The sequence below is a fragment of the Lonchura striata genome, chromosome 1A (genome assembly GCF_050655825.1).
Source record: "Lonchura striata isolate lonStrDom1 chromosome 1A, ASM5065582v1, whole genome shotgun sequence".
NCBI lineage: Eukaryota > Metazoa > Chordata > Aves > Passeriformes > Estrildidae > Lonchura > Lonchura striata.
The window spans coordinates 21,459,459-21,471,890 of NC_140741.1; the positions used below are offsets into that span (position 1 = coordinate 21,459,459).

Genomic DNA, 12,432 nt, shown 5'->3' on the forward strand with positions numbered 1-12,432 from the left:
TCCTTTTCTTTCCCCTTTCCTTCCTTTCCCTCCTTTTCCTCAGGAGGAACGGGGGCATTCAGCAGAGGCCGGCCGCGTGCTCTCCGTGCGGGGCGCCGCCGGTGCCGCTGTCCGGCCGGGAGAACGGGAAGCAGCGCTTGGGCCAGCGCGGCGCCTGCGGCTCCTGCCACCCGCCCCGGGAGCCCAGCGGGGCCCTGCCCGTGCCCAGCAGGGCCACCGGGGCCACTCGCAGGTACTGCTGCCCGCTCCTGCTCCCTTCCTTTCCGTCCTGAAATCCTTGTGATGCAGGAGAGGGAAGATGGGAGAAGGTGATAGAAGGGTTAAGGGAGAAAGGAGGAGAGTATCTGAAGACACGTTAGTGGTTTTGTTCTCTTTGATCCTTGTATTTGTCTCTGTTTTCCCTGATGGATAATATCATAGAATTGTTCAGGCTGGAAAAGACCTCTAAGATTTTCAAGTCCAACCATTACCTCAACACTGCCAAGCCCGCTACTAAACCATGTCCCTAATGCCACATCTACACGTATTTTAAATACCTTCAGTGATGGTGATTCCACTGCTTCCCTGGACAGTCTGTTGTTGGTGACCGTTTCAGTGAAGAAAATGTTCCTAATATCCAATTTAAAGCTTCCCTGGCACATCTTGAGGCCATTTTCTCTTGTCCTGTTGCTTGCTGCTAGGGAGAGACTGATGCCCACAACAGGGGCCTGGAGGTTATCAATATAAAAACCATCTTCTGTCTCGTTCCATCATCTTGTTCCTTGTTTCTTTTACTCCTGTTTCTTCTTTCTTCCTACTGCTCCTTTCTCCCCTCCTTTGCTTTGTACTTTTTCCAGACACCTTCCCTCTGCCCCTGCACTTGGGAACATCCCTTTCTTACACAAAGGGAAAGCCTCTCCTTTCCCAGCCTCTTCAGGAAAGACTGCAGAGCTGTGTTGGAGAGCCCGTGCACGTGGGATGGCTTCAGAGTGAGCTCCTCCATGCTGCCAATTGGCATTTGCTTTTTGGCAGCTGCCTCTTCAAGTGTTGTGAAGGATTTCTGCACAAGGCAAATCAAGCTCTACATGTACATAGCTGCTTTCTGTTTGAAAAGGGGCTCTCATGCTGGTGTAAGCTGCTCAGCTGCTCTCTTCTCAAGTGACTGACTGTGTACAACACACTTGCAACAACTTGCTGTGTGAGAGTTAGCTGTGGGATGCCCAAAGTGGAGCTGGCTTGGTCCCAGTGGCTGAGAGGAAGGCGTGCCTCTGAGAGTTGTGCTGTTGACATATTATGTGATTTGAAGCAGGAAGAACTCAAAACAATTTCTCTATTTAAAATGTATTCTGTATTAAAAAAAAAAAAAAGTAAATCCTTACTATAAAAGAAAAAAGAAAGAAAATATGAAATATGAAGTTGCTGTTGAATTAATGATGCAATTTTTCCTTGTAATTCACATTTGTCTGACTTGTGTAGGTCTTCTGGCATGGCAACAGGATGGGGGGGAAAAGCTTTAAATATTTCAGAAGCTTCAAAATTGGTGAAAAGATTTGGCACAGTGAGATAGCTTCAGGTATCTTATTTAGTTTACCAGATTCCTAATTGTAAGGTTTTACTTAGAATATAGTAGTGCACTGATCTGTACTTTTAAGTACTTACAATGTGATCAAGTAGGTTTCTATTTAATAATAATTTATTATACCTCTTCTTACTAGAGCTAACTGAAAAATGCAGGAAGATGTAATGGAGGAATTAAGGGAATTGGTCTAATTAGCAGTAACTGGAGCTAGTTATGTAAATTTTTGGTGCAGAGATATTTTTGTTCTTTATTGTCACTTGCTCTTATCTTCAGCTATCCAGTGAATATGTGGGTTGCAGTCCCAGTTGCCTTTAGGAGTAAGGAATGAGTTAGTCTGGAGGAAGTTGTAGGTTTTATCACCACAATTTATTGCAATTTTGGGGAATGCTGGCATATGCTACAAAGATGAGGTAACTAGAATCTCTTGTGGATTTGATCCATCTCCCTGAGTTTTAAAACCTGAAAGAGGCTTGTGAGTGTATGTGCCTTTCCATATGATATAAATGGGGAAGGACAGACAGGGATTTTCATTTCAGGCTTGTACTTGTGTTTGGGGTAAGATCTCAGTGCTTTCACTCTGGTGTGGTATGTGTCCTGTTGAAAATCACTGTCAATGGCAATCGTCACTCATTCTCTTTTTTGTGGTTTGTTGAAGCCACTGAAAACTGGAATCTAATTATTTACCTTTTTTTCTTTTTTTTAATGGTTTTGGTTATGTCATGTCCTATGTTTGGTTGTGCCTCACGCTCTGTGTTGCTAAATGTGGTCCAGCCCATGAGCACCTCCAAGCCACCTGATCACTCTGAAGGTTTTGAGCTGTATAAATAGCTGGGGACTGCAGTCTAAGCTTCTTGAAAAACAAGACTCCACAATAGCTTGCATACTTTTGAAACTGAAATTTCTGTTTCTCTTTGGTGTCCTAGAAGGTCATTTTTATGTCTCTACTGGTGGTGAGACTCGTTCCTTGGAGTGGACCACGGACTGGAATTAATGCTGATACTTTCCATGTATATGAATGGTTGCATGAAGTTTTTTTGTGGATTATTTTTGTTTATGTATTTTATTTTAATTTTTTTTTGTCAGGTTGCAGAAGAAGCCAGTGTACCTGGAGCTGTGCCCAACAGCATCACTTTAACTCTGTGTTATGTATGTAAAAGAGAGTGTGGGAGCTCACTACTCATTAGCATTGTGGGAACCAGGCCCAAAACCTCATTGATCCAAAATCCAATGAAATCCTAAAGGCTGTAGCAGGGATAAATGGGATCTGATGACTAAACTGTGGCAGTGCTGTTGTTTCCTCTTACAGTGGCAAGGGAAAAAAGGTGGAAATGCTCTGCAGAATGTGGTGCATTCCAGGGATGTCTGCACTGGCCCTAAGTTTGATAGACTGTGAGGAAAAATATGTTGAGGTCATAACATTTCTTTCCTGAGTCCCTGTGCAGTGTGCGTGGTCAGGGGTTGAGCTGAAACAGATGCTGTCCTTCAGCATGGAGGAGGAGCACAGGGAGAGGTGGAGGGAAGATGCTGGCACACACAGCGTGGGACTATGTAGCAATTGCTGGGGTTTTCCTCACTGCCTGCTTCTATTTCCAATCCTTGTGTAGCAATGATTTTTAATTTTTAATTTTTGACTAATATAGTGTAGCACATTTCTTCTTAAACATGGAATTACTGTTCAAAAAGTGGAAGTGTCAGCTGAATTTCTGTTCCTTCCCTGTGCCACACAGTGCAATGCTACATCCTAGATTTGTAACTGATATAGACAGAACAGTGTGACCGTTTTCCCAGATGTGGGCTTTCATGTATGCAAACTTCACCTTTTCTTGAATTTGTTAAAGGGTATTTGATAGAAGAGTGTGGGTATGAAACTGTCTGGGTTATAAAAGTGTGAGGAAAACATTTTCTGTTAGATGGGGTACAACTTTTCTTAAATTTTGGTAAGTTGTTCCTAGTTGCACTTACACACCCTGGAGGTCAGTGATGGTTGCTTTCATATGCAAAGCACAGCAGCAAAAAGCAATGTGTATCTCTGAGAAAAGCAGCAGGGAGGGTAACCATTATTTCTGTTGTATGTTTGACTAAAATAAGGCGAGAAACCTGGATACTTGTCTCTGGTCTGAAAGTTCCTTACTGTGCAACAGCAAAATAGCAAGGAAGTGTTAAAGGGCTTTGCAAACACCAGTGCAAAAGCTGGTGAAGAAATGCCAGGGCAGTTTGGGATTGTCTGTGGTGAAAAAGGTCTGGGTATGGGAATAAATCAGAAGGACTCCATTTCCTTCATGGTGGAAAAAAGCCCCCTGTTTATTCATTTAACTTCTTTTTTATACAGTTTTACAGACCTTGTGTGTGACTCCAATTGCTTAGTAGTTTTCTTGTCAATTGCTAATTGGTTAATAACAAGTTGTCACCCTGTATTAATAGGTCGCTCAAACCCTCCACACGTGTGTACCTGCAGGAAAAGTTGTTTGTGAGAGATAGTTTTCATTCATTTTTCTATCTAATGGTATAAAACCAGTTTATACAGGTGCAAGTTGTTTTTCACCCAGGAATAGATTGTTATGCTAACGAACTCATCACACCAGGACTGCTTTCACAGGGGAACTTAAAAAAATGCTAGTCTGACAAGGCCAGCCATTGATTTTAGGAGAGTAGGCTTGCTTTTATGAAGCCTTTCTTTATGATTTTTCTACCTTACTGCAACATCTGGAAGCCTAGCAGTCAAAATGCTTTTCTTCTTTAGGAAAGCAAAATGAGTAATCTGGAACATTAAGCAATAGAGCCAGCCTAGGCTTTTTCCTTCCCCTCTTACTGGTGATGTCCTCAGGGTTGCAGGATTTTACAAATAAAGGATAAAGCTCCAAGTCTGTGATGCTCTGAGCAAAGGTTGGTATAAATTGCCTCTGTGTGAAAGCAGAGAAAAGGAAGTGCTGCACTGTCACTGGCTATAGGCTGATTTCTTTTTTTTTTTTTTCTTCCTTAATTGATATTTAAAATTGAATTGAGAATAGGACAACAAAAGTTTGCTCCAAAAGGCAAATAGGGTCCTGAGCCCCAAGGCTTGGGGAAGCACAGTGTGTGCTGAAAGATGGTAGATTAGGTAAGTGTCATTGCTATCCTGGGATCTGTGGGATGCTGCTTTTTTGGTGTTGCAAGTTTTTTTTAATTCTAGCAGGTTTGCTAGAATTCTTGCTATTTAGTAGGCTGAAGTTATGAATGAAGTTTGGCTGCCTCTGGGGAGGTGGATTGCAGAGGTGGATTTGGCCTGTGGTTTATTCTTCTCTGAACTTAGTTGTTAAGATGGTTTTTCTATTGTGAGTCTGAGCAATAGCTCTCTCTATTGCTGTGTCTGTACAGTCTGTGTAGGAAATGTTGAGTGAATCTTTCTGAGGGCCATGAGTTCCCCTGCAGTCAGTGACAATATTTATTGTCATGCACAGATGATACCTGAGGCCACCAGAAAGCTCTGCTGGAGTCTAGAAACATGTGGGATGTGGGTGCCCCTGTGCTTACAGCCTTGGATTCAGACAAGGATTTACATGCTCTGGCCTGCAACTGGATTCCAGAGAACCCTTGTGTAATCTTGGGAAAATAATTACATCTCTCTGTTCCCATGGCATGTGCTGGAAGATGAGGCACAGTGATGCATGCTCCTTTTCTACTTCATTTGTGTTATGTGCTGGTTGCCTTCCATCCCCCTCCCAAAACAGAAACAAAGCTAAGGATTCTCTCGGGCATGCTTGTGCCATTATGTGTCTTAATTTTTGAAATCTTCAAATGCTGTTTCAGTGCAAGTAACTGAACTCATTGCTTGCAGAGTGAAGTTTAGTTAAAAACAGCACTGCTTTGATATGGTGATGACTAAGGTTGCATGCATGCAGAAAAAGACTTGTTTAGACCTCATTGTGCTGCAAAAATATGCACTAGCCAGATAAGATGGGTCTTCTTTAATTTTGGCCTCCTTTTGTGGTTTTTATTGTGACAGTCTTCAAATTACAGTATCACATAGTTTTTTCTTTTTTGCACAATCCATGCTCAATTCATTGGTCGGAGTGGATGGTGCTCACATAATGAATAACTATTCGATATTTTGTTTCTTCCTGGTCCAGAGCATTGCCCCATGCCCTATTTACTTCATGTTATTCAAGTCCTTCTCTGAGACAGATTTACACTTCTCAGTAATTCCTCTGTGTACAGACTCCCAAGTGCTGGTATTTCCTTGCAGTTTGTTACTTAGGTCTGTAATCTTCCAAAGTACTTTTGGCATAGTTTCTGGATGTGTAACTTCCTTACTATTCAGAACAAGTAAAGTGAATAGCCAGAAATTTTGTAGTGGGGAACCACATACATGTTAAGAGTTGGATTCACCTTTGTATTTACTTCATGGACATCTGCTGCTGGAGTAAGCAGGCTGTCTGGTGGCAGTAGACTCTGCTCTATGGGAATCAGTCTTGAGAGGTGGGGGGACCTTTTCCTTGAGCTATTTGCAGACAGAGGAGGCATAATGGTATGATGTTCCCTTCCAGACCTGGAGAGGAATTAACTCAGCCCAGCATGTGCAGCTTCTTCTGGCAACCCTTTTCTTCCTCTCTCCCTGGTTAGTTGCCCTGCCTCACCTGCTGCAGCCTGCTCATCTCTTCTCATTTGCTTTTCTTTAGTCATTTAATTGCTTCCAGTCTTTGCTCCTCAGGCTTTGCCTTGTGGACCTTGCTGCTTTCCTCAAGAGCTACTGTGTTAGTCTCACTCCCAACTTCCCTCCTGTACTCTTGTCCCCTAAGTCCTTGCCGAGCCAATTCAAGGGCCCTGGTCTGTGTCCTTGTACTGCCTGTTGCATCCTCCACGTGCTCCCCACTCCTCCCATCTCTCTGGTTCAATCTTCTGCCATGGGAGCTCTGCCCAGCATGGGGGCAAGGTCCCTCTGGATTCTTTCAGCACTCACTGTCTTTGCTTCTCTCTTCTTCTCTCTGCATGGGTTTCTGCTCTATGGACTGCAAACCCTAGTTTCTTTTTGACCTCATCTCTCCAGCTTTGGGGGTCCAGCTCTCCTCTGCCCTATAGCTAACTTGTGAGTTTTCCCTGTGCTGCCTTCAAGGAGGAGGGAGCATGGAGAGCCAGGCAGAAGCCAGGAGCCTACTCTGCTCTGGTGCTTGGGGTGGCATGGAGCCACAGTTGATCTCACTCTTGGCTTCCCTGTGGCTGGAAAAGTAGGCACTTGTGCATGCAGTTATTTGAATAGGAGAGGGTTGGTTTTAAATTTGACAGCCTTTGTTGGATCCTGTTTCAGCCACTGTTCTGGATAGCACTTTTCTTGCAGTACAAAAAAACCACCTCTTTCCCTCTTTTTAAGTACTTCCTAAAAGGAAGAGGAAAGTAAATGATTTCTCCTGGACTATTTATATGTGACAGTACCAAGAGGCCCTGTTTATTTCAGTAAGCAGCAAATAAATGGAAGTAGTTTGCCTTCATGTACATTGAATGTCAGAAAAAAGGGATGAGACTGAGTCTGTTGTTACTTTTCTTAGCTGATGATGACTTAACATGTTCTAGCTTGTTTGGTGTTTTTTTTTTCTTTTCTAGAGAAGATTATTTAGTCTTCTAAAGATTCTTTAGACTTTGATTTAGTTAATGAAAATCCATTTTTGTGGAAACTGTGCCTGGAACAAAGAATGGTGCTGTGCAAAACAGAATCAGGAGTAAAAGTTAATGGCTGGTTTTGGGTTTCTTTTTTCTCCATCTTCTGAAAGATGCTGATCACTTATTCATTCGTGTGCAGAGGGAGAGGTTTTCCTCTCTCATTAATGGGAATTGCGTTTAAGCCCTGCAGTTGCAGTCACTTCATTGTATGTCAGCCTCTTCTGTTCCCTGTGTTGCTAATTGGAAATCCCCAATTTGTAGGTGCAGCCTGTGTGTCCCAGAGCTGACTCACAGGAGTCTCTGTTCATTCCCTTTGCTTCACAGGACTGCCTTTCTATTCACAGTTCACGGCAGTCTCATTAAACCAGTGTTTGAAGCAGCAGCGTGCCCGTGCCCATTGGCTTTCTCTGAAAGCCCTGTAAACCACTGTCAAAGAATTAACAGCGGCTGAGAAACGGGAACAAACCCTAATGGCTTGCAAGGTCATTTTCCTTGCAGTAAATCTGGGTTAGTTTGGCACAGAACAGTATTTCAGTCACCCAGGAAATAAAGGAAAAAACTCAACCACAACACCTGAAGATGGATGATACTGAGATTATTGCAGGTATTTCCCTGGATAGCAAATCTAATTGAGCAATTTCTCTCTTACACGTTGACTTCCAGGCACGTTTTTTATTGTCTTTTTGGAAACTTAGGCTGTTCTCAGGCGTAAAGGACTCAGCTGTAACTACTTACCTCATTAATGACTGATGCTTTCCAAGCTGGTCCGTGTTTCCTCTGTGAACCTGGTAATCACAGCATGTATTAAGGGAGGGACAGCAGAATCTCAGAACTAAGTTACTTGGCTTCAAGTGTTCATGGGCTGATACAAGAATCATTTGCTCAAAACCACAAGGACACCAATCTCATCAAGTGTGACTTCAGGTGGATGGTTTTGGTTGTGTGATAAGAGTTACTTTGGGTTTTTTTTAATATGAAGTAGCTGTTGAAATTTAATATTTGGCTTAAAAAGTCTAAAAAAAAATCTGCTAGCATGTGTAAAGCTTCTCCCATCCTCCCTGTATGCTTTCCAAGATGAAAAGATTCTTCCCTGACTAGAAACTTAATCTTCAACTTAATCTAGAGTATTAAATCCTCTTTCACGTTTCTAATGCAGTTATCCCAATATTCTTTTCCATTGAGTGCATTAGAAACCTTAAGCTTCTACTTGGCTTGGAAATGCTGGAACACACTTTTCTCTCTTGATCTTTGAAATGCAGATTTTCTGTTTCTATTCTTTTAAGCTATTTCCAGAATGTGAATATCCAGGAAACTGCAGTGCAGAAGGGACTCTTGTAAAATGCATTCCACGTTCCCAAACATCCATGTTAAAATTCAGATATTGGCCAAAGAAAGCCGTGAAAGGTGAGGTTTGTGCTTGGGCTGTTGGAATGCTGCTGTTGAGTGTTTGCTTTGCAGGTCTGACGGGTCTCACAGCATCTGGAGACACCCTGCTCTGCCTTATGAGTTCTCATTGCCTGCCACAGCTGATCATGGAGTGGTTTAAATGATAATCTTCTACTGGAATATGCTGTGGTGGTTGTTTTGATTTCTTTTTTTTTCACCTCCTTTCTAAAAGTTAGGTCGTGTTGTCTTAAGAAAGTATCATTCTTTTGCCATGTGGGTAATGCAGTTGTTGGTTCTGTTTAAAGCTTAGTTGGCAGCATGTTTGCTGTAGAACCTCTGCTGGGGCGGAAATCTGCTCAGATCTCTCCTTTTGTGACCTGTGAAATCCCTTGGTTTTTCAAATCAGCTCTGGTGTAAGGAGATACTAAACATAAAATTATTACTTTGAAACTAACTATGGTTGCACTTTGGTTGTGCTTGTATAAAAAGTATGGAATAAAGTACTGTTCCATTTAATTTGTGAAAGAAGCCAGTAAACCCTCTGGGTGTTCTTCCAAAGAGGAAAATTAGCAGGAAAAGCTTGACAAGAAGCTTTCCCACTGATTATTCACAGTAAAATTCAGGGAAAGAGTAATTATCAGAGGTGGAAGGGAGATGGAACATTACCTTTATATCTTTCCCATAAAACACAACTTTATTCCCTCATACACCACTGTTACACATACAGTTCCTTCAAGACCATGCTAGGAATTTCTGCAGAGACCAAACTGGTGTAAAATGATGGCCTTGGGTTCTCCTGGGAATATTTTGGTATTAGGTGATTTAATTGCATTTACCATAATCTCTGCGTAATCTCATGACAACAGCTTCTATCACTGCAGCTGTGAATTATCTATAAAAGTTGGAAGCAGAGATTTTTTTTTGTTGTTGTTGATTTTTGGTAGAAAACTCAATTTATTATTGTTCTTCCTCGTCTCTTTTTTCCACTGTTAATTATGTCAAACATTCATTTCAGTAGATGAGGTGCTTACAATACAAATGTTTTTGGTAAAAGCATCAGGAATTTTCGTTTTAGAAAGCTGTCACCTGGTCTGTGGTCTAAATGGCTGCTAATGCTGGTCTTTCCAATCAGTCTGTTATGATCAGCATTCCTTTGCTGATCTTGGCTGACACATTGTGGATTCACTGTCATGATCCTGCCTGTGGTCCTGAATGGTATCTCCTGAATGGAATTCCTCTCTACGGAAAATGAAATTCCTTCACTCATTGGAGATGATGGATAGCTTTCCAGCCAGAAGGCATTTATTCATGCATTTGGTCTAGTGCTATGCATTAATACAAATAGAGGAGTTTTTGCATGATATTGCTTCAAGGGAACAAAACAACTCAACAAAGAATTCCTTTTACTTTAAGTTAGGATTTGTCTGTTGAACTCCTATTAGTATGTTTAGCATAACTGAAGAACACACCATATCAAATGAGGGATCCATCTAGCTCTGTATTCTGACTGTGGTCATTGCTGGATGCTTACAGAGAAGAGAAGAATGGGAATGGGGCCAGGACCGGGTTATCTTTCCTCACTGTGGCTGCTGAATTGATTTAGAGTCCATGGATCTGGATGCTGTATCTAGAGTACTGTGTTTAAGACTCTCCATGGACCTGTCCTCTGTGGAGTTGCCTAATTTCCTTTTTAGAACCCTTTTCTCCTCTGAGTTTGAGGGCCTCTTGTCGCTGTGAGTTCTGTGATTTTAATTACATGCCATATAAAGGAATCTTTTTTGTTTGCTTGAAACCTCCTAATTTCATCGGGAGCCCTTTGACTTTGTGCAGTAAGAAGTAGAAAGTAATTTTGCTGGTTCCCTTCCTCAAGCCCTTCATAATTTTGTAGTATGTCTGTGTGTACTCCCTTCCCAGGGTGGAGAGCCCTGTTCTCTTGGCTCTCTCCTCACGCAGACACCATTCCATGTGTCTGATGAGCCTTATTACCCTTTCTTGCACTTCTTTGATCTCTATTAGATCCTTTGGGAAATGGGCAGAGGAAGGGAAAGTCTCAGAATATCATGCAGTACACCAGATGCTGGGACTTGGATTTTCATTCATTGTATTATTACTTTTGTTTTTCACAAGCTGTTTTTTTGGTGGTTTTTGGTGGTTTTTTTTGGGTTTTTTTTTGGTGCTGATTTATGGCATTACTTCTTTCTTTATTGTTTATTATTTTGTTTTGACTGGAGTCTGTTTAGGTAATATTTACAGTAAAAATCAAAATGGAAAAATCTGAGTATATTTTATTACTATGTTTTCTATTGTGTGTACTGGCTTTGGCTGCATCTGCCTGGCCTGTTCCCCATTACAAGGGAAAGGCTGGAGTAAGATGCTGAACTAAGCTGAGATGAGCCAGGCTGATTTTGGGGCCGAGATTACACCATCGAAGGTTGCAATTTCTGTATCTGGGTCTCAGTTACCTATATGTGGGTTTACAATATATCCTTCTCTTCTTAACTGCTCTCTGGGGATCAGTAATATCTCAAACAAACCTTGGGCAAGGCTTGTGGGCTGAGTAGAAGGGCAGAATCCCCTCGTGTCTGTGCTCTATCACTTAGGGAGAATCATTGCCTCTCTAAACCAAAGGGCAGAAAGTTTGAGCATTTGCCCAAATTCACAACCATAAAATCTGACACAAAGCAGAGACTTAATCCAGGATTTCCCAAATCTGAAGCAGATCTACCTCAACAAAAGTCTTCCTCCCAGTAAATTGACAATTTCTTTCTTAAAATTTGCTGAAAGTACAGAGCCCCCCTATCATCTTCTGCTTTCCTGGAAGCTGAAAGCTTCAGCATTTTTTGCTTTTGAGTACTAAGATCTAGACAGTGCAAGCCATGAGAGCTGCTGTCCCATGGCTTTCATGTCACTATTGCATTATTTACTTTGATTGGATTTAGCCTCTCGACTCCATCAAAAGCACCTTTCAATGTGAATTAATTAAGAGAACTGCATTTTCTTCTTTCAATTGCCTTTAAAAGAGAAATGCTCCCAGGTGGCATTAAGGTAGGGGAGAAGTGGGTTTTTTGTCTTCACAAGCTGTTCTTTCGTCATGAACCGAAGGCTTTCTCTGCCTTCCCTTACACTTTGGGAGTGTGGTGTTTTTATAGATTGAAGGTGCTTTTTCTTGGGAGTTTGGAAATGCCAGAACCAAATGAGACTCCCTCAGTGGCCTACTAGCCCAAAATGAGCAGCTTTTTCATAAGGAAGATGACTTTAATATTGCAGCAGAACACTCAGTTAATTATGAGGTGTGAACAAGGAATATGTTTCACAGTGCCTTGGCAATTTTCGGAGTTCACTGATCCGTAAACAAGATTATTCCCTAACAGTCCTTCATCTCTGCCATTATTGCACAAGGATATTCAACTTGAAATTAAATTAAAAATTATCATCATTAAAGTTAGTTGAGCCATGGCTAATCTTTTGAGAATGTTTCCAGGATTAACTATTTTAGATTTGCTCAGTTACTTAGGGAAGAGAGAATTTTTTTGTCGTTCTTCCTGTGCTGTTTTTATAAAGACCACACTGTAGCAACCCTCTGCTGAGAAATATGTGAATTAGACCAGTTTTTCCGTCTGTATTTCTTTTCAAAGTCCTTGACACTTCAGGCAGCTGATGTTTCAGGGAGGAAGTACTTCTTCAAGGTACATGGTGGGTTTTTTGCAGTTCTTTTAGCTTTTGCTAACCCAAGAGCAAGGGGCTGAATTTGATTCCTGACTGCCAGCTGTCCAGTCCATCTCTGTCTGTAGCCCTCAGCCTGTTTGTATTGGATGGAAATGGACACAGTCTGTTGGTGCAGAAATGTCACACAGTTT

At 41.7% G+C, this 12,432-nt stretch overlaps 1 protein-coding gene across 7 annotated transcripts in view; it reads left to right on the forward strand.

Moving 5' to 3' along the window:
* The window catches only part of TMTC1 (transmembrane O-mannosyltransferase targeting cadherins 1), a 136,274-nt gene that overhangs the window by 19,024 nt on the left and 104,818 nt on the right, over positions 1 to 12,432 (forward strand). For 6 of the 7 annotated variants that reach the window (XM_085569002.1, XM_031507960.3, XM_085569003.1 and 3 more), the window contains one exon: positions 44 to 232. The exons of the other annotated variant lie outside the window; for it this stretch is intronic. In XM_085569002.1, coding sequence (XP_085425128.1) covers positions 44 to 232 — 189 coding nt within the window. The remainder of the gene's footprint in view (positions 1 to 43; positions 233 to 12,432) is intronic. 7 annotated transcript variants of the gene reach the window in all.